The sequence below is a fragment of the Taudactylus pleione genome, unplaced genomic scaffold, assembly GCF_031769625.1.
Source record: "Taudactylus pleione unplaced genomic scaffold, aTauple2 ptg000114l, whole genome shotgun sequence".
Classification (NCBI taxonomy): Eukaryota; Metazoa; Chordata; class Amphibia; order Anura; family Myobatrachidae; genus Taudactylus; species Taudactylus pleione.
Window position 1 is genome coordinate 15,435,902 of NW_028284516.1, and position 21,013 is coordinate 15,456,914.

The following is a 21,013-nucleotide window of genomic DNA, read 5'->3' on the forward strand; positions in this document are numbered from 1 at the left end:
ATTTATCTAAAATATCATGGTCTATAATCCCAAGGCAACAGAATCTCGGAGTAAGAATAGAATGAGGAATACCGGTAGCAGATACCTCACTGAGGACCCGACTCCAAAATAATTGCACCTTAGGACATTCCCATAGCAAATGCCAAAAGGTACCAGAGGCTGTACCACACTTTGGGCAAACATCCGAAGCCCTCCCTCCAAACTTCACCAACCGGGCTGGTGTGAAATAGGTTCTATGAAGTAGAAATAGCTGAATCTGCTGAAACTGAATAGAGGCAGTAGATACACGAGGACAAGCAAGTGCTCCACTCCACTCGTCATCAGTGAGACCACCCAACTCCAATTCCCAGCACTGTTTCAAATGAGACAAATCAGAAGCATGATGATATGATAACAAAAATGAATATAAACAGGAGAGTGTCCGTTTAGGGCCTAAATGTACAAGAAAAGATTTTAAGGGTGAGTGTTGCAATGAGAGAGTCTTACTAGCAAATTGAGTATTCAGTGCATGGCGAAGCTGTAAATACCGAAAAAAATAAGTAGATGGGAGTTTAAATTCGTCCACCAGCTGAATAAAAGATTTAAGAATCCCATCTTGATACAGCTGATTAATCGTAATAATACCTTTACTACCCCAAATCTCTCTGGCATTAAGAGAAGAAAGTTCTGACAGCTGTCGGGAGCCCCAAAGAGATGTATCTGGGTCAATCTCGTTAAATTGTATTAGTGCATGAGCAGCACGCCAAATTCTCAAAGCCTGCAAAACTAAAGGGGGACCGTTACGAGTGAGCGAAGCACAGAGGAGAGCTTGTAGGGGTGTATGTCCCGCTGACACCTGAGAAACTAACAGAGCCGGAAGGGAGTCAACTGAACTGTCCTGCATCCACAGCCGCAGATGAGCCAGTTGCGCTGCATAATAATAGTATTGAAAATGGGGAAGTGCTAATCCTCCTGAAGTCCTTGACCTAGTAAGTACATCCAACTTTATTCGAGACCGTTTATCTAACCAAATCAGGGAAGAAATTATACTGTTCAGTTTCCGAAACAATGATTTAGGAAGATAAATTGGGGCTTGTTGAAAAATATATAAAAACTTAGGTTGCACTATCATTTTAATTAAATTGACCCGTCCTGTTACTGTCAGGGGAAGTTTGCGCCAGATTTTAATCCTATCTTTCAAATATGAAAACAGAGGCAAAATATTCAGACGAGAATAATCCTCCATAATATTAGATACCCAAATATTTAAAGGAGTCAACCCAACGTAGAGGTAGGGAAATTAATGGGTTAACAGGAAGGCGTCCTCTAAGGGGGAGAATGGAGGATTTGTCCCAATTAATGGCAAGGCCAGAATAATTACTAAACCTGTCTATCACCTGCAGAACCAGGGGCATAGCAGTCACGTAGTTCTGGAGGAATAATAGCATGTCATCTGCATATAAAGCTATTGTATCCATCCTGTTACCCAGGGTAAGGCCAGCGATATCAGGATGTGTACGCAGAAGACACGCCAGTGGCTCAATAGCTAAAGCAAATAGGCTCGGAGACAAGGGACATCCCTGCCTAGTACCTCTGGACAATGCAAATGAGGGCGAAATGAAACCATTCACAGAGATGCGAGCAGTTGGCCTGTAATACAGCAACTGAACCCATCTCAGAAATACTGGACCCACACCCATACATCTCATGACCTCCCACAGGAAGGGCCACTCCACTGAATCAAATGCTTTTGCTGCATCTAGAGAGACTACTACAGAGGAGGACCCTCCACTATGAGAAGCCTGGAGATGAGAATAAAGACGCCTGATATTAATAGATGTCGACTGTCCCGGCATAAAGCCAGTCTGATCCGGATGTACAATCTTAGCAATAACCTGATTAAGACGGATTGATAGAATTTTAGCGAGTATTTTTGCATCCGTGGATATTAATGAAATAGGACGGTATGCATCGGGAAATTTAGGGTCCTTCCCAGATTTTGGTATCACAATAATGATGGCTTCTGACATGGAAGCTGGAAATACACCTTTATCATATAGATTATTAAAGAGTTCTAAAAGTTGCGGTATAAATAGACCAGCATGTTTCTTGTAAACCTCCAAGGGGATACCATCAGAACCAGGAGACTTACCACCTGGGAAGGAGTTGATAGCAATCTCGACCTCTTCTAGTGTAAGCGGGGCATCTAAAAAGGACCTTTCCTCACGAGCCAAATGTGGGAGACCAATTGCTGCTACATAAGACATCAGATCAGCTGGAGCGCAAGACAGTCCAGAGCTATAAATATTTTTATAAAAGTTAAGAAAGGTGTCAGCAATGTCAGAGGTGTTGGAAACCAGGAACCCATCTGCAGTAAATATTTCATGGACAGCTGTGGAGGGACGGTCAGCATGGCCTAAATGAGCTAAAAAACTGCCTGTCTTATCTGCAGACATATAGTGGGAATGAGACTGGAACAACAGCCGGCGGGTATTCCTATCAGTAAGATGGGTAGTCCAAGCAGACTGAGCCGCCAACCATCGGACTCGAGTCTCTTCAAGCCTATTTTGTAAATATTCAGACTCCAGTGAACGGCAAGTATTCTCAAGTTCAACCTCCTTCTCTCTATAATACTTTTTAAGGTCAGCAACCCGCTTAAGCAAAGTCCCTCGCATAAAGGCTTTAAATGCATCCCAAATTACGTCAATTGGAGCCGAGCCAGCATTATCAATAAAAAAGCCCCTCCAAGCCGCTTCAAGTTCCGAACCTGCCCCCATCTGCAGAAGCCAGGAGGGATGTAACTTCCATAATATCTGCCCTCTTGGACCATTCAGGTCCACATTCAATATAAGGGGAGAGTGATCTGATATACCCCTTGTCTTATACTCCGCACCAGATATTTTGGGAATCAAACTAGGGGAGACTAGAGCCAAATCAATTCTGGAGAACGAGCAATAAGAGGAGGAAAAACAGGAATATTGTTGCGTCCCCGGATGCTTCATCCTCCAGGCATCTACCCATCCCAAACCAGCCACAAATTTAGCAAATCCACTCTCACCCCCCACTAGATCAGTCGTATGGACCTCACGCCATTTATCTAAAAGGGGATTCAGATAGTTGTTAAAATCACCTAAACAGATCACGGGGGTGGCAGGAGACAAAGCAATAAATTCTGCTGCTTTTTTTAACACCTCATATGAGAATGGAGGGGGTATATAAACAGCAAGTAAAAAAATAGGGACAGTGTGAACCTTACAATCAAGAAAGACATAGCGCCCATAAGGGTCAATCCTAACAGCGTTACATACAAACGGTACCGATTTTTTGATAAGGACAGAGACCCCCCTTGAGGACGAAGTGTGTGAGGCGTGATATGCCCACCCCACCCAGGGACGTTTAAGAGATAAAATCCTGCTTCCAATCAAATGAGTCTCAGTAACACAGGAGATGTCAGGATCATATTGTTTAAGCATTTTCAACACTAAGGATCTTTTTATTCTATCAATGAGTCCCCTCACATTCCACGTAAGTAGTCGTACCATAATAAAAATAGAAAATATCTAAGGAAATGGGAATAGAGATATAGCAAATTTCCAAGCGAAAAATAAAAAGTGTGTGATCTGACAGCCAGCATATACATAGTAGACAGAGAAAAGCAAAAAAATAAAAATAAATAAAAAAAAAACAACAACAAAAAACAAACAAACAAACAAAAAACTTAACATTCTAAACAAACCTAGCCAACCCCCCTCCCTGTATACCCCTCCGAACCTAGGCATACTTGGATCCCAAAATTGCAACTGCCTAAAACTAAATAACATAAACCAATTAAATACCCTACAAGTAACAGGGGCAATGAACAAAAATAGCCACCAATACATGGGAGCTCTCCATTAGATACTGTGACAGTGAAAGCATTCAACTTTTTGTATATAGAAGATATTACATAGACTACCCTCCTACCCCAAGGCAATCGGGGACCTCCAAGATAAACATACAATAATAGACAAAATACTAGTAGAGTTTTCGCCTCTGGAATCAAACAGATAGTCATAATCTGAAAAGAAATTACAGATAATGACACAAAGTGGATATTATATCAGAGGTAATTCAATCAGGAGCTAGCTATCCATTGCCCGGGGCATAGCGATCCAGCCAGACAGCCGCCTCACGTGGAGAAGTAAAGAAGTGGGTCTCCCCGTCAGCCACCACACACAACTTTGAAGGAAATAGCATGGCGTATGAGAGGTTCAAGTCCCGCAGTCTGCGTTTAATGGGAAGAAATTTAGCTCTATCTTTCTGGACCTCTACCGTAAAATCCGGAAACACTGAAATGCGCACTACGTTTCGTTCCAGCGGACCTTTAGTACGGGCCAGCCGTAGTACAGTGTCCCGATCCTTATAATGCAGGAATTTAGCGATGAACGTGCGAGGCGGAGTACCAGGGGGCAGAGGTCTAGATGGAATTCGGTGCGCCCTCTCAACTGCAAATTGAGAAGAAAAGGACTCCCTGCCATAAGTAGTTGAAAGCCACGTCTCAAGGAAGGATTCAGGCGAGGAACCCTCCTCTTTTTCAGGTAATCCAACGAATCGTATATTGTTGCGACGAAGTCTTCCTTCCATGTCAGACAGCTTGCTTTGCATAACGGACATCTGTTGACACATATTAGAGACACGTTCCTGTAAAGGGCCATGCGAGTCTTCCAGTGAAGAGATACGAGTTTCAGCTTCCTCCATGCGCTCACGGATGCGTTGCATATCTTGACGGAGCAAAGAGACGTCACATTGCACCTTTTCAATTTTATCGGATAAATGTTTGCCATTTACTGTAACGGCATCCAAAACTTGTTGTAAGGAAACTTCAGGAGGTGTCGCATCTGTAGAACCTTGAGAGCCCTCTAATGGTGCATCTTTGGATGCAGATGGAGGTTGCGGCGTAGTGGAGCGTGCAAACCGCTCCAATTTAGCAGCCGCGGCTGCCTGACCAGTTTTACCCATAATATGGGAAAAAACTGGATTGCACTGTCAGTGCTGAAGCTAGTATTAAGGATAGGCACACAGTATTAAATATGGCTGGCAAGCAGTGTGGTCCTCTACAGGGTGTAATAGAGAGATGTACCTGTAAGGCTGTGGTGTGGGGAGAGGCAGTTCTTCTATGCAGCACCTGCTAGTTGCCAGCTGTATAAAATGCGGCTGAGTGAGAGCTCACAACAGGAGGGATTCACACGGGGAGATGACAGCAGGCTCAGCAGTGGTGGGAGAGAATGTCTTCCCCAGAGTCTGGAGTCACGTGGGCGGCAGCTACCTCAGCAGGCCGCTGAGGTTAATATATGCAGGAGTGTAGGAGGCCACAGCAGGGGAGACCCATCCGCAGCAATAATGAGGGAATACGTTCCCCTTCAGGTCCGGAGACACATAGGAGATAGCCGCCGCTGCAGGAGATCGCTGGCCACACTGCCCGCCGGACGCAGCCACAGGACAGCAGAGCCGCCTCCGAGGGGATGCCAGCCGCTGCAGCAGTGAGGAGAGACAGTCTCCCCCCGGCCCCGGATGTGCGCGGGCGGCACAACACCGCGAGTCAGCCGCGAAGGAGGTCCGGAGGCACCTGGGAGACAGCAGCCGCTGCAGGAGATCGCAGGCCGCAGACAAGGGGAGAGCTCCCAGGCAGACGGCAACACCAACAGTCTTCACAGGTAGGTCAGCAGGGGCACGGAAGGCTGTCAAGTCGACTGGTTCCACCAGGTCAGTCACAGTGAGCAGGATTTGTATAGCACGGATAAATGGCAGGAGAGCTCAGATAGGAAGCTCCCTACTCCATTGCAGCCGTGACCACGCCCCAATTATTATTATTATTTTTTTTAACCAGACCAAATGAATTTAACTTTTTTGCTTTCCTACTGTTCCACTTTTGGATACTTTTCACAACTATCTATGGCAACCCCATGTTAATAGCTCCAAAATAATGCACGTCTGCCCATTATAGTCTGGAGGTCTCAATTACAAAGCACAAACCCACAAAGATGCAGCACAATATACTCTGTTGGTGGTGTGCAACTGGATTTGTACAGTTGTATAGCTGTCCATAGAAGAACATGGGCATACAGAACAAGTGGCAGCTCTTCTGGAGGAGTAGAAATCTGCACTGTTACTCTATGGCAGGCAGATTGAGGTGAATATTTGTTTATAATAGTCCCTGTTCAATCCAAATTTTGTACCCTTGGCTTGAGGCGTAAATACTGGTTTGCCATGCCATTTAGGATGGTTCGTTGAGATCCCCTCTTTGTTATTCTATTGCATATTACCAACTAAAACACAGCTGTTAATCAGATTTAATGTTATTTTGTATAAATCCACAATTGACTTTATACTTTAGAAAACTATAGTCATTAAAAGGAAGTACATTAGAACATCAACAAAGGTTACGAATGCTGCATATAACTGCTGTTAAAAGTGGCCATCAAAATATTGAAAGGAAGATAGATATTACTGATTGCAGGTTTGTACTTTCAATGCTTTTTCATACTGACTGCTGAAATAAAACTGCACTTAAATCACTAAAACTCCAGTTTATTTTCTTTTTAATTCACAATACCCATCAGGTTTATGATAATGCTTACAATTAGCATATATTACCATGCCAATTTCTTACAGCCCGCACACACCCCCACTTGCATGCCTCTAAAAAATCTCCTGGCAACCATTACTATTCTGAGAACATTTGTCTTGCATGATCATTAGGTTATATAGAAAGACATCCGTAGCAAGTAAAAATCATTTATCTACAACGGATAAGATCTTAGCAGCATAAAAAGACTTTTCTGGTAAAGCTAAAAGGACCACTAATCCCGAAAATGTAATTTTTCAGATATGAATCATTGAGATAAAATAATCGGTTTAGTGTAAACCTGATGGTCCACAGCGGGTCTGCACTATGGGACCTATTTTGCCTTTTTATCAAGGGGTTAAAACTGGCTGCCATATTACAGCATATCAGCAGCCAGTGGAGAGGCGACGGAGTTGTGTATGACACTATTTCCTGTACTGTAGATGGATGCGCTGGGCTACTGAGCATGCGCGATGCGAAAAATTGCAAGATCCATCTACAAAACGGAGCTGTGAGCAACTCTGCATCAGCATCACTGTCCATACTCTTGCAAGGCCTGAAATGTCACTTTAAACATGCAAAGGATATATAATGTTGTGGTTGTAATATACTCAGAGGGCCTTATGGAATATTTATTTTTGATTTCTGTAGCGTCGAGCGACATAACTTACAATGCAACATTTTATTTACCTGCCATCAGGTGATATATAAATTTGGTAGGACCCCGATTCCGTTCTGTACCGGTAAAGGCATAGTGAAACCCTCTGAATGTAGTTATTGCAAGGTGCAGGCAAGATTTTAAAATGTACCTTAAATCCACTCAAGACTAATTTTTTTTTTTTTTTTTTTTACATTTTTGGTGGCATTTACTTTTAATTTGTAGTTTTAAACCCCGAGCCACTGAATCTGTATGTGAAAACTAACAAAGAATCACATTCAGTATTGTATGCGTAATGTTTAAGTTATATAAATTAAGAGTTATGGTAAGAACTTACCCTTGTTAACTCTATTTCTTCGAAGTACATAGGGTCCACAGGGTTTACCATGGAGGGTGTAGTTGGTAGGAGTCAGCAATGCACCAAACAGTTAAAACTTTTAGCTCCCAGGATGCACTGGCCTTCCTCCCCATATACCCCATCCCCAGCAACAGGCAGCCAGTTTTGTAAGCAAGTCCAAGGCAGGAGGAGGAGAGAGGAGAAGGAAGAACTAAATACACAAGAAAACACTCACAAAAGATGAGGGAATCAGTGACCCAATGAAACCAGGTGCGTCAGGGTGGGGGCGCCCTGTGGAACCCGAAGAAATAGAGTTTACAAGGGTACGTTCTTGCCATAACTTCTTAATAAATCTTAATTTCTTCTTCAGGGTTCACAGGGATTACCATGGGGATGTCCTAAAGCAGTTTCCCCTAAGGGAGGGGACGCTCCAGAACAAAAAGGAGAATCCTGCGCCCAAAGGAAACATCCTGAGAGGCAAAATGTCTCAAAGGCATAGAAGCTAAGGAAGGTGTGGACGGAAGCCCACGTGGCCACCCTGCACAATTGTCTAGCAGAACCGCCACAGCAAACCGTACATAAAAGGTCAGACAAACTGGAACCACACACTCATTAATCAAAATGAAAACCCCAGGACTCCACTTATGGAAGCTAACCATCCAAGTACTGACAGTTCTGTCCTAGATAAAAAATAAAAAGCAAGCACCCAGAAACCCCTAAAATAGTAGGGTCGTAACGTCTGGGTGAGCACCCTTGAAATTAAGAGTGTTAAGCTCTGTGACAGATGCGGGCTGAGGAAGGCTTCCTCGCCCCAAGCATCGTCATTCAGGAGAACCCTTGGGAGGAGGGAGATCGGAGGAAAAAGGTATGCTAGATTGAAGTCCCATCGCACTGCCAGAGCATCCACAAAAGCTGCTGAGGGGTCTCTGCTCCTGGACCCATACCTGGGGACCTTGTGATTGTGACATAAGGCCATGAGGTCTACATCTGGTAGGCCCCATTTGTCCACCAGGAGTTTAAAGACATCTGGATGGAGAGCCCACTCTCCAGCATGTACATCCTGATGGCTTAGGAAGTCCGCTTCCCAGTTGAGGACTCTGGGGATGAATACTGCGGAGATTGCCAGGAGATGATGTTCTGCCCACATTAGGATGTGTGCTACTTTCTGCAAGGCTGCCAAACTTCGCGTGCCTCCCTAATGGTTGAGGTAGGCAACTGTGGTCGCATTGTCGAACTGGATTTGGACGGGCCTGCCCTGGAGAAGGTGTCGCACAAAAGTAAGCGCTCTGTACACAGATCGAAGCTCCAGGATGTTTATAGGCAGGTGACTTTCCTGAGTTGTCCATCTTCACTGAAAGGTATGATGACCTATCATCACGCCCCATCCGCGAAGGCTGGCATCCGTAGTGAGGAGCTCCCACCCTGGGATCCAGAAGGGGTGACCTTTGTCCAGATGAGACGTCTGTAGCCACCATGAGAGGGGAAAGTCGCACTTCCGGAGAGAGGAGTATCGTCTGGGACCGGATCAGGTGATACTGTCCGTTCCAAGGGGAGAGAATCAACTGTTGAAGGGGCCTGGAGTGGAACTGGGCGTATTCCACCATATAATAGGTGGATACCTGCATTGATGAATGAATGGATCCCCTTCAATTGCGGAGCAATTTGAACACCGAAATCTTGTCTACTGGCAGAAAAATCCTTTGTACCTGAGAATCCAGGAGTGCACCCAGATGTACCATCCTCTGTGTTGGAGACAGGAAGGACTTTTGACGAGCCAGCTGTATGTTTGCAGGCATGCAATGGTCAGCTGGAGGTGGCGTTGTAAAACAACCTGAGACTTTGCCAAAATTAAGAAGTCGTCTAGGTATGGCAGGATTCTGACTCCCCGACACCTCAGGTAGGCCGTCATAACTGCCATTATTTTGGTAAAGACAAGAGGGGCCGTTGACAGACCAAATGGTAGTACCTGAAACTGGTAATGTCGCTGCAGAACAGCAAAGCGTAGTAATTATTGGTTGGATGACGTAATAGGTACATGCAGGTATGCATCCTGAATGTCTAGAGAAACCATTAAAACCCCAGGCTCCATTGCCAGAACAATAAGCTCGTAGAGTTTCCATGCGGAACTTGGGCACTCAAATAAACCTGTTGAGGGGTCTGAGATTCAGAAAAGGCAGATGAGACCTATTGAGATTCTGAATTAAAAAAGAGAGTGGAATGGAAACCAGTTCCCCGAAGATCCGAAGGAACAGGTATTACCACACCTGAACTTAGCATGGAGTGAATGGCTTCCTCGAAGGTCTTGATGGGTTCTGATGGAATACCTGTACAAAAAAATAGCTGGAGAGGACGTCTCCAGAAGGTGAGAGCGTTTCCACGAGAGACCACTTCTCTGACCCAGGCATCTGTTGTTCGATGCCATGAGTCGGCGAACCGCAGAAGTCGGCCTCCCACCCTGGGATCCCCCAGGAGGAGGCCCGCCCCATCAGACGGAGGGCTTGTCATCAGACTTAGGAGCTGGACGTCTGGCCGCCCAAGGCTGCTTAGATCTAGACTTGGTGGACTTGTTCGAAGCAGGTTGCCTTGGAAAGGACTGTCCTTTTGCCTTACCCTGGGGGCGAAAGGCCCGAAAGGAAGACCTATTAGGATTAGAGGTATCCGCTGACAGCAAATAAGCAGATTTTGAGGCTGCCAGGGTAGCCAATATTTTGTCCAGCTCTGTGCCAAACAATACGTTGCCAGAGAAAGACAAAGTTTCGAGGGCTTTCTTAGACTTGGAATCCGCTGTCCAGGATCGTAGCCAAAGGACTCTGCAGGCGACTACCGAGGTCGCAGATGCTTTAGAAGCAAGGAGTCCTCAGCTTCTTCCAAATAAGAGGCCGTCTCCCGAATATGGGAGATGTAGGCCAATTGCTCCCTGGTAGCGTCTGATGACATGCTGTCTTCCAGTGCATTCATCCATCTTTCAATAGCCTTAGCAACCCTAGTAATAGCACCAGAAAGCAAGCAAACAGACTTAAGACAAGTCTCTAGTTTCCATCTGTGACGTCCTTAAGGGAGGATGCGGATGGTATAGGCAACATAGAGCTCTTAACTAAACGTGCCACATGAGAATCCACCATAGGAAGGACTTCCCATTTAGTACACTCACCAGGTGGAAGAGGGTAATAACACGCTAATCTTCTTGGAATCTGGAACAGTTTGTTAGGAATATTCCATGCTTCCCCCATAAGCTCAGTGAGCTGTTCTGATAGAGGGAACTCAGCCTTAACAACCCCGCAAGCGGGGAATCGCCTTACCTAACATCCCCGTTCTCCGGCTGCAGTCCAGGGTCCACCAAGGAAGCTCTAGCGAAGCCCCGCTGGTGCCTGCCGTGATCACCGGACCGCTCACCTATGTTGCGGCACTGCTGGGGTAGTAGGAGCAGTCACGCAGGCGTCCATTAGGACGCTCAGCGTGACTTGCTCTTTAACAAAGTAAAAACTTTAAAACATAAAATAAAGGCAGTCTTACACAGCCCCACTGTTCTAAAGGTGCGACTCTCCTGCCTGCACCAAACAAAAAAACTATCTGCCTGTGGCTGGGGGCGGGGTAAATGGAGAGGAGGGACAGTGCATGCTGGGAGCTAATAGTTTTAATTGTTTGGGGCACGGCTGACTCCTACCAACTACACTCTCCATCCCTGTGGACCCTGAAGAAAAAGGTTGTATTAAAATTTTTATTTAAGGGAAATCTAAAGTGGGACCTTCCCAATTTTAGTTCAAAGCATGTTCATCCTCTTGTAATACACACAAAAAAAAAAACACAAAAAGTTTTTAGTGGCCATGTGATAGGTCAGTGGATTTAGCAAAACAGTATTTTATACCATTACTTCCCAAATGCAATAGTTTGTCATTGTAAATCTGCAGCAAATATGCCTAAAATGATTCGGTGTAAATTTCCTCGTATACATACCATAAATTCAAGAAAGAAACACAAAAATATAAAGTTCTGCTCAGTATGGGAAGACAAATGAAAAAGTACATTGTGCTCAGGCAATTTGTAACCCCCCCTAAGATCTGCAGACATAACAGTTGTGTTAAATTAGGTTATGGATTCAACAAGACGACTAAACTGAAATTAAACAAAGAGCTGAATTAAAGAGGACAACACTCATACTAGCCAAAATTAGATGGGGAACTGTATGAGACCCAACGGATGCTAATCTCCATAAGTACAGTAAAACTTAAGGCCCCCCACGCGATAGTTTGAGCGATTTGGCCGATTCAGACGTGCGTGTACGCACGAAGCATGCTCCTGCGGGTGGTCCGTCGCATCCTCACATCTTTTGTATATGCAGAAAGATCTGTGAATGTAGCTAGCGATGCCGTGCTGCTGAACGCAGCATGGCCACCGCAGGGTCGGTCGTCCACGATAGATCGGCTGGGTACACATCGTCTAATGTGTACACATCATCAGGTAATTTACTTTCTTGTTTTCATAATTGGAAATGTATTATACTACCAAAGTAAAATGCAAGCGATGGAATGTGGGGAACAATTAATTATAACATTTGCAATTCACTAATTAAATGACTGAATGTTCATTTTTCAACGGAGAAAAGATTATGACTGAGCAGATAATGCACTTGGTTATAGGCACCCTGCTATCGAGACGAGGCTAGCAGAAAAAAGCTCAGAGGGTCAGACCAAATGATTCCGGGGGCCTTATACGGCCCTCGGGCCTGAGGCTCCCCATCCCTGACCTACACCATGCTCTGTTCAACTCTGCACATTTTTCATTGCAGCATGTCAGAGGACAGCATGATGCTGGTCTGAACAGACCAGGTCAGTATGAGCGAGAAAAGTCCTACTACTACTGGCAGCACACTCCTGCCAACCAGGCTTCTTATAGAGAGAGGACATGTTGTCCATTAACAACACACTGCATTTGGGAGCACTTGGAGGCACAATCAGTGGAGTAGCAAGGATGTCGGGCATTTCATGTGAAATAGAATGGAATTAGCCTTGGGTAAGGATTTGCCAAGTTTTGAAGCATTGGGACCCATTGTATTAAGTCATGTTGCCCATTGGTCAGGTTTAAAAAAGGTAACCAGTCTATTAAACATCTTTAACTGTTATTTAAAAAATATAGCCGTCGCACTCTCCCTCATTCTCATGCGGACATTGGTTCGGTCTCGTTAAGTTGCAAAACAATGTATAAGGGAGCACAAATTTACCGAATCTCAAATTGTATATTATGCAATAATCTGATTATTATTAGGGAATCGAAACATTTACATGAATACTCCTGCCAAACAATCACTTCTACCTGATAGGTCTCTGGTATCTTTTGCACACTTAAAAATCCGAGCTCTAACAAAATATTTTAAGATAACCCTCAACTCGTGTCTATATATAGGAAGCTTGTAAAGTTGTTTGGAAGAAAAATGATTTTAATAGCAACTACACTTCTGCTCAGTACTCCCGAGTTTCAGAGGTGATCAGCCTCATTTACCTTGTGGACTACAAGGATTATTACTAGATTATGGGTGTGGATGTTATGGGTAAGAGGCATTTAATTGCTGCCCATCTTGTAGAGAATTACGACCTGCATCCAAAGCATTTTTTCAATACTCATCAAGCCAAACAATATGTCAACACTGTAACTCTCTTTCAGACTGATGATGATAATGTATGGTTATCACAAACACCACTGGCTGGTAGGGCACTTTGTACACACTATTGGGCCCTCCTTCATTTTCCTGGTGAACTCTGGACTATTCTATAGGTTCAAGATATTTCCAGACATCTCTTTCGATCAAAAGTGTAAATCCCTGCCTTACTCATGCTTCACACTCACTGCCAGTTCTTACAGGGAGAGGTTCCTCAAAATATATATAGAGCATTACTGTTTCTCTGCCATCAGACTGCCCTATTCCCAATGTAAGTCTAAAATGCAGTCAAATCTGGCTTTGTTTATCTATTGCAAGTGGGCATGCCTACTATTATTTCTGGAGAGAGAGATTAAACTCTTTGCTTCATTACGCTCTGCCTTCTCCTGGATTGGCAATATTTGGGATTATTGACCCGTTTCTGAAGACGACCACGGGCAGTATAATGTAATAATCTCACCAAAGGCTATACAATGTGTAATGCAGACATGGGTATTGGCTCAGCCATCTACTGTCAACTTATTTAAGAATGAGATATTATTTGCGTTCCATATGGAATGGGTGGAAGCATCACTACACAAAGAGACGCTTACTAAAGGATTCTTACACCTTACTTAACAATATATGCAAATACACCTTTGCTTCCAAAATACCACCTTGTGTGAAGGTGCACACCATTCAAGAACTCTTACTTCTCTTGAAAATGGAAGATTTTATCATCTTACTCAGTGGCATCACAAGGTGAGTGCGGGCCGCACCCGGGTGTCACCCGCCGAGGGGCGACACCAAAGTGCCAACTCCTCCTCAGTGACAGGAGTCAAGTGCTGCACTGTAGCATTACGTGCAGCACTTGGCTCCAAACACAGTGAGGAAGCCGACACTGCACACAAACTGGTCCCCGAGGGCAGTCCTCATCTCCAGGAACTCTGGAGTGACTAAAAGGGGAGTTCAGGACGCAAAGGTCATGCCCCCTACCTGCAAGGCCACACCCCATTTTTTACTAGCTCGCGGACTACTATACTCTCTGGACAGTCTCCACAGGATGTGTGAGTGACACCACTGATCTTACTCCAGTGGACAGTAAGTGCATCCAATGATTCTCAAATACTTATTTGAACACTGATGATACTGCAATGTATAAGTTTTCTGGATCCTGCTCTAGCCTGGATAATATTTGGTCATTCACACCAATCCCTGCTCCAGTGGAGCTTACAATCTATGTTCCTAACCTCATGCACACAAACACACCAGGGATAATTTTTTGTTAGGAGCCAATTAACCTACCAGTATAATTTTGGAAACCAGAGCACACGGAGGGATCCCACGGAAGCACGGGGAGAATATACACTGTTAGGGCCATGGTGGGAAATTAACCCAAGATCTCAGTGTTGTGAGGCAGTAATGCTAATCATTACACCATCTGTGCTGGCTGCTTATTGTCAGTGTCTAATTTTTAAATCTATATTACGGGTATAAAATTATTTAGAAAAAAAAAATATACTGTTAGTGTGAATTTAATGTCAGTGCTTTACACAAAATGCATTGGTGTCAGCTATCTGCATTAATCTTTACCACAGTGCAAATGACCCTCTGTGTAACTGGGACACACCCACATTGTCGCAACACAATGTCTTACAAAAGCAGCATTTTACACGCCACTTAGCCTTACTTGAATTCCTCCTTGTGACTTACAAGCTGTCACATTCTATTAACAGTTATTAATAAAATCTTCACACAATATCATATTCAATACTCTTCTGTACTTTCCGAGTCCTCTCTGCAGCATTATAGCCTATTATGGTAGGCGGCGCTTCTATCAGTGACACCTAGTACACTGGAGGCTTGTATGCAGTGAAAGAGGGGTTTATATCTTGGCCAGACTAAAAGCAATTTTCTCCATAAGAGATGTATTATCTGAATAGCTGTAAGGGAACACAAGGAATCTTTGTGCAGTGAACTTAGTCACGTTAGAGATGGGAAGCCATTCATGCAGCTAATAAGCAACTAAAAAGCTGATAAACCACACGCTATTGAGCTATATCGATTTCATCTTATGATTGATAAGTCTGGTCCCTTATGGAAATTTTGTAGCAGTGCTCAGTTCAAGACAAAGATATGTTTGTTCTGTTGTCAGTCCCTGGCACTGGAAACTACCTACTTAGATAATTTATTAGCTCATGGAATTAATAACAGGTAGTGCAATAAAAAAAAAAAAATATATATATATATAAAAAAAATGTTGATGTTGATAATTCTGCAGCTGCTCTTAAGCGGTTTATAAAGTTACACAGATTTTATTTTATTTTTTTCACAATCTCAATTGAAACTCTACTTGCCACGAAGCACAGGATAGTGTGACTATGACTATAGTAATTTAATAAAAAAAAAAAAGTTATATGCTAAATGCCTGACATAAGGAATATGATAAGCCGGTACAGGGTTTGTGAAGTTGTGCGACTATAACAGAGGAGACAATGGCCCGGTCGCTAGAGATGTTGGCACACGACCAAGAACAATCAAACATGAGCCAAAGGCGGCTGACAAAGACAGTCACTGTACATCTCACAGATTTATACTGCCGTCGCCCCTTCCACAGGGAGACGGGACAGTGTGAAATTACAAGCAAGGACACACCTGCTTTATGTGAACTGTACAAGTGATAACAAGGCCTGAACACCTTGCAATCCAAATAGGTCCAGGAGTGGGAAAGAAAGATTCACTTGCACGGCTCTAAATTCAGTAAAAAATCACAGCTCTGTTAAAGGAGAAGTAGCAAAGACTAAAACCTTTTCATGTGTATGTAAGCCTGCGAGCCAATGACAGAGTTACATTTTTAGGCTTTAATTTGTATTTTAAATGAAAATAACTATTTGCTGAATTTGAAATCAGCATGGTCCCGGTGTATGTGGACTCTGGGCCTTATTCAGAGATGAACAGAATTAAAGCGCTGTGACCGAGGTCGCAGCCTGAGATCACCATTGTAACAGTCGTGATTATCGGTCGCATTTGTTGTGCCTTTGGCCAGGCTGTGATAGCTGAAGCTTACCACAGCCTGACCATGTCCTGGCGGCTTGTGAGGCCTGGGAGCCTGCGTCCATAGACGCAGACCCTGGCCTCAAGACCCTTAGAAAAAGTGGGTGACCAAAATACAAATGCAGCAAAAGATGCGATCCAAGTGCTGCGTCTGTAGATGCTGCTTCTGATCATGGTCGCTGCCATTGGCAAGTCTGCGTAAGGCGAATCTTACTCAGCCTGGCCATTGGAACTCCTCTGCCAGGTCCAGGAAGTCTGACGACACAGATCCTGGGCTTGGCACGTCTACCAAACAGGAGTGGTACGTTATTAATAATTATGGAGCTGAGGTAAAGTCAGTACACCAGTTGGAGTAGCATATCTCGTGTGAATTTGCAATGCGTATGCCCACAACAGTGCGATCACACATGTGATTCTGATACTTCTGCTGCATGGCGGAATGGAGTTGAGACTGTGCCAACGTAGGTCAAGTACGGTAAACGCGTGTTAGTGCAATTGTAAATACATGCAGCCCGGGATAAAGGCCCATACTTCTGGGACAGACGCAAATAGGGTTAACGACTATAATGGCCGCTGGTAATCGGGAACAGATTCTGACTTTGTGTTTGCGAACTCTCCCCAGTAATCGATTGGTGTCCTCTACTTTGCTCAGATATAAATATGCTTTTGTAAGTGTGTTTAAGCATTTTTATATCTTTGTGCATATAGTACAGTGTTTTTAAAATCCCTGTTTAATTTCACCTGCTATACCCCATTCATGCATCCCTTTCAAATCCTGCCAAAGCTTGCTATTTATAAAGGATCACAATGTGCCCACATTGGCAAGCTTAATTAACAGTCTAATTTAACTTGAAAGTGACACAATAGTAACAATGGACTTATTTATATATGCACAACATGTAGTAAACAAATACTGCCATCAAAAAGCATCCAGATCAGGTTTGCCACAAGGAGGTTGGAGACCCAACAAAATTCGACCTAAATATATTCTTGTTTTGCAACTTAAATGAGTTGTATAAAAGTTACTAATAACATTTATATACAACGATCATGGGATAGCCTTTTAGATTTCCTATCAATAATTCTAATTGAAGGACACTGCATATAACCTCTCTCAGCATTAAATGAAAAGAACATCAACTTGCAGTGTATATAGATTAGGTCAGCGCTTCCCGAACTCAATTCTCAAAGTTCACTAACAGGTTTTACAGATCTCCATATTTGAGTACAGATGGATAAATCGAAATGACGGAGGTACGAATTAAATCACCTGTGTTCAACCATCAATATCCTCGAAACCTGGACTGTTACGATGCCTTGAGGACAGGAGTTTGGTTACCAACTGGATTGGGTGGTTCCCAAGATGAGGGGCATAGCTTAAGATTTGTGACTACCCCTCCATGTACATGGTGACCAAAAAGCATGGCCATCACGAAACAATTCTCTAAGGGACCAACAATCCCCACTACTAAAGGTCTTTTCTTGTCCTACATGTGTGATGTCTGTGGTCCCTACCCTTTTGTCATGCACCTCTGCTCCTTGTGTTTTTACTTCCCTCCTCAAAGATTTTGTCAGTGACTAATCTCTACCCTCCTATTTTTTGTCTGTGCTTCCCTCTTCTACATCCTGGAACTTGTCTGCACTCCTCCTTGCCTTTCACCATCAATGTGCACACTCCATAACTCATTTTTGCAAAGTGTGCCTTAAGCCAATGTGCCACTTGGTCCCTTACTTCATATGGAACACCTTGTGATGTCACCCAAAAGACATCTATAATCTCTCAAATGTGCCCTAGAAGAAGAGATGTAGCCCATACAATGATACAATGGGTCTCGGAGTTTGGAGCAAGTCTACTGCCAATAATAAATGAAAACTGCTTTACCTTACACACAAACCAATAATTCTTAAATAAGTCTATTTTTCGCAGGCTGGTATCACCGGTTGGTTTCTGGGATATTGGTGCCAGCTTAGTTTATCGCTGTGCACTCACTCACAGGTATTTGTCCAACAGACTTGGGGCTCTATGCATAATACCTGGGGCCTGTGCTTATGCCATCAAGTGCAGGTATAGTCCCGGAGCCTCATTACAGCTGCCAACAATGCCATGAAACTATAACATATACTTATATCCGTGAAAGCTCACATTAGGACTTTGAAGGAAAACTCAAAATGTTCGATCTTAGGAGGTCATTCAGAGTCAATGTTTAGCGGACTATTAAATAGAAGAGTATGAGGCATCGTATGTTGAATGCCATGCATCCCGCCACTCATCGAAAGCATAACAGTGTTTATTAACACTGTATGCTTGATAAAAAAAACAAAAAACACAAAAGGACAGCTCTTCCCGGACTGTTCTTTGCGATAGAAGGATTTCTGGGTCTAGGACCAGGGAGTTCTTCTGCGCATATGTTGAGTGACGCAAGCACCGCCATCCGATTGGATCCTTCTCAGGGGGAATGTATCGCAATCCAGGGCTTGGTGCATATGCGGTAAGCGGCCAAACCTCACAAAACTTCATTTTCGGAGGTTTGACTGCAAAATATGCTTTTTGCTGCCCAGAGACCCTTCTGTAAACTTAACCTTTTCCTGTTTTTAGCTATAATGGTTATTTAAAGTTTATTTTAATCTCAGCTGTGTATTACACAGGCATTATAAATTGGTAATACAAATATTTTAGTCCATAGATTTGCAATCACCACAGAACTCAGCATCCATTTAAGATGGGTAGATAACATGACAGCACCCACCTTTCTGCTCTATCTAACAGAATATATATTTTGTTCATCAAAATAATGAGGTAGGACACAAAGGGGGTATTCAATCAGCTATGGGGTTTCCCCAGTGACAAATTACCAGCAATAATCCCCACAGCGCGGGTTTAAGCTATTCAATTAAATAGCATTTTTCCAGTGCCAAAAACCCCCCCCAAAAATAGTGATTCGGGCGTGGAAACCCGATTCTGCATAACCTGCATAATCAATTTTTTTCCACGTGCGCCAACATGATTTTTGTGGTTTTCCCGCAGACATTACCTCGCACCTCCACGAGCTGCGAGGTTTTGTCCGACTACGGGGGCTCAGGGTTAATCCCTGCTAATTGAATAGCTCCGGAGCGGCAATTAGCGGCTAATTGAATACCCCCCAAAGTATCTAGTTACAAAGAAAATAAGCATGGGTGCAATAGGCTTTGGTGTGAAAAAGACACATGGAGTGACAAGTTGCGGAGCCAGGATCTCTTTGGCGCAGCTATCTGGGATACTAACCTGGTTGATGGAAGCTTGGGGAGAGCTCTCGTGCTACAGCCCTTGCTATATCAGACTCCTGACGTGCAGAATGGCTTGCCTGGTCAGCTGCATCACCTTTCGCACGAGCATGTGCTGTTCTATACAAAAGAAAACAAAACATTAACATGCACATCAACATATTGTCGGAAATCAGAGAGATTATCTTTATCAATGGCTTCAGTGATAAGGAGAGTCTGCAAGAAGGCATAAGTGTTCACGTAATACTCCATTAGTAGATTTTCTTCATTTCACAACAGCTTGTCAGGTACCACAAGGAGACTGATAAACGGTTTACTCAGAAAGAAAACAAAGGACAGATGTCACTGCTGTGATACAAGAACAAACATAGCTCAGCAGCACACTCACCACTGTACATGTGAGCATCCGAGGCCCTAAATCTTACATTTGTCACTGGGATAAGCAAAACATGTCATGTCCTAACTCCTGCGACAAACACTAAAGGATTGATGTATCAGCAAACCACTACTATGGAGAAATAAATGCTGCATTTAGCAGAATACATGGGAAATGAAGGCATAAATTAAAACAAACACTATACATAAATACATACTATATACACACACACACACACATATATATATATATATATATATATATATTTGCATATGGCCTCTAAAAGGTCCAGTAAGCTGAACTAGCTGAACTTTTAGATAAGCCTTTGATGTTTTAACAATTGTACATGCAATTATTATTCTTCTAAAAAAATAACTATGCTACATATTAGTACCCACAATTCACAAAACATCACACAATTAAAACGTGTTTTATTAATTTATATAATATATATTATATACACACGCAGACATATACACACACCAAACAGCCATAACATTAAAACTACCTGCCTAATATTGTGTAGGTCCCCCCTAGTGCCGCCAAATCAGCTCTGACCCTTTGAGGCATGGACTCCACAAACCCTCTATAAGTGTCCTGCGGTATCTGGCACAAAGAAGTTAGCAGCTGAGCCTTTAAGTCCTGTAAAATGCGAGGTGGAGCCTCCATGGCTCGGGCATGTTTTACCAGCACATCTCACAGATGCTCGATCAGGTTGAGATCTGGGGACCATTTGCCATGTTCCTCAAACCATTCATGAGCAGTCTTTGCAGTGTGGAAGGGCGCACTATCCTGCTGAAAGAAGCCACAGCCACCATGGAATACTGTTGCCATAAAGGGGGGTACTTGGTTTGCAAAAATATTTAGTTAGGTGGTATGTGTCCAAGTAACATCCACATGAATGCCAGGACCCAAGGTTTTCCAGCAGAACATTGAGAATCACTCTGCCTCTGCCTTCTTCACATAGTGCAACTTAGTGCCATCTCTTCCCCTGGTAAATTACAGACACAAACATAGCTGTCCACATGATGTAAAAGAAAATAAGATCAGACCAGGCCACCTTTTTCCATTGCTTTGTGGTCCAAATCTGATGCGAACATGCCCATTGTATG

At 43.6% G+C, this 21,013-nt stretch overlaps 1 protein-coding gene across 1 annotated transcript in view; it reads right to left on the reverse strand.

Moving 5' to 3' along the window:
* JPH1 (junctophilin 1) overlaps window positions 1-21,013 on the reverse strand; it is a 168,687-nt gene that overhangs the window by 38,248 nt on the left and 109,426 nt on the right. The window contains exon 3 of the mRNA XM_088471427.1: window positions 19,527-19,645. Coding sequence (XP_088327553.1) covers window positions 19,527-19,645 — 119 coding nt within the window. The remainder of the gene's footprint in view (window positions 1-19,526; window positions 19,646-21,013) is intronic.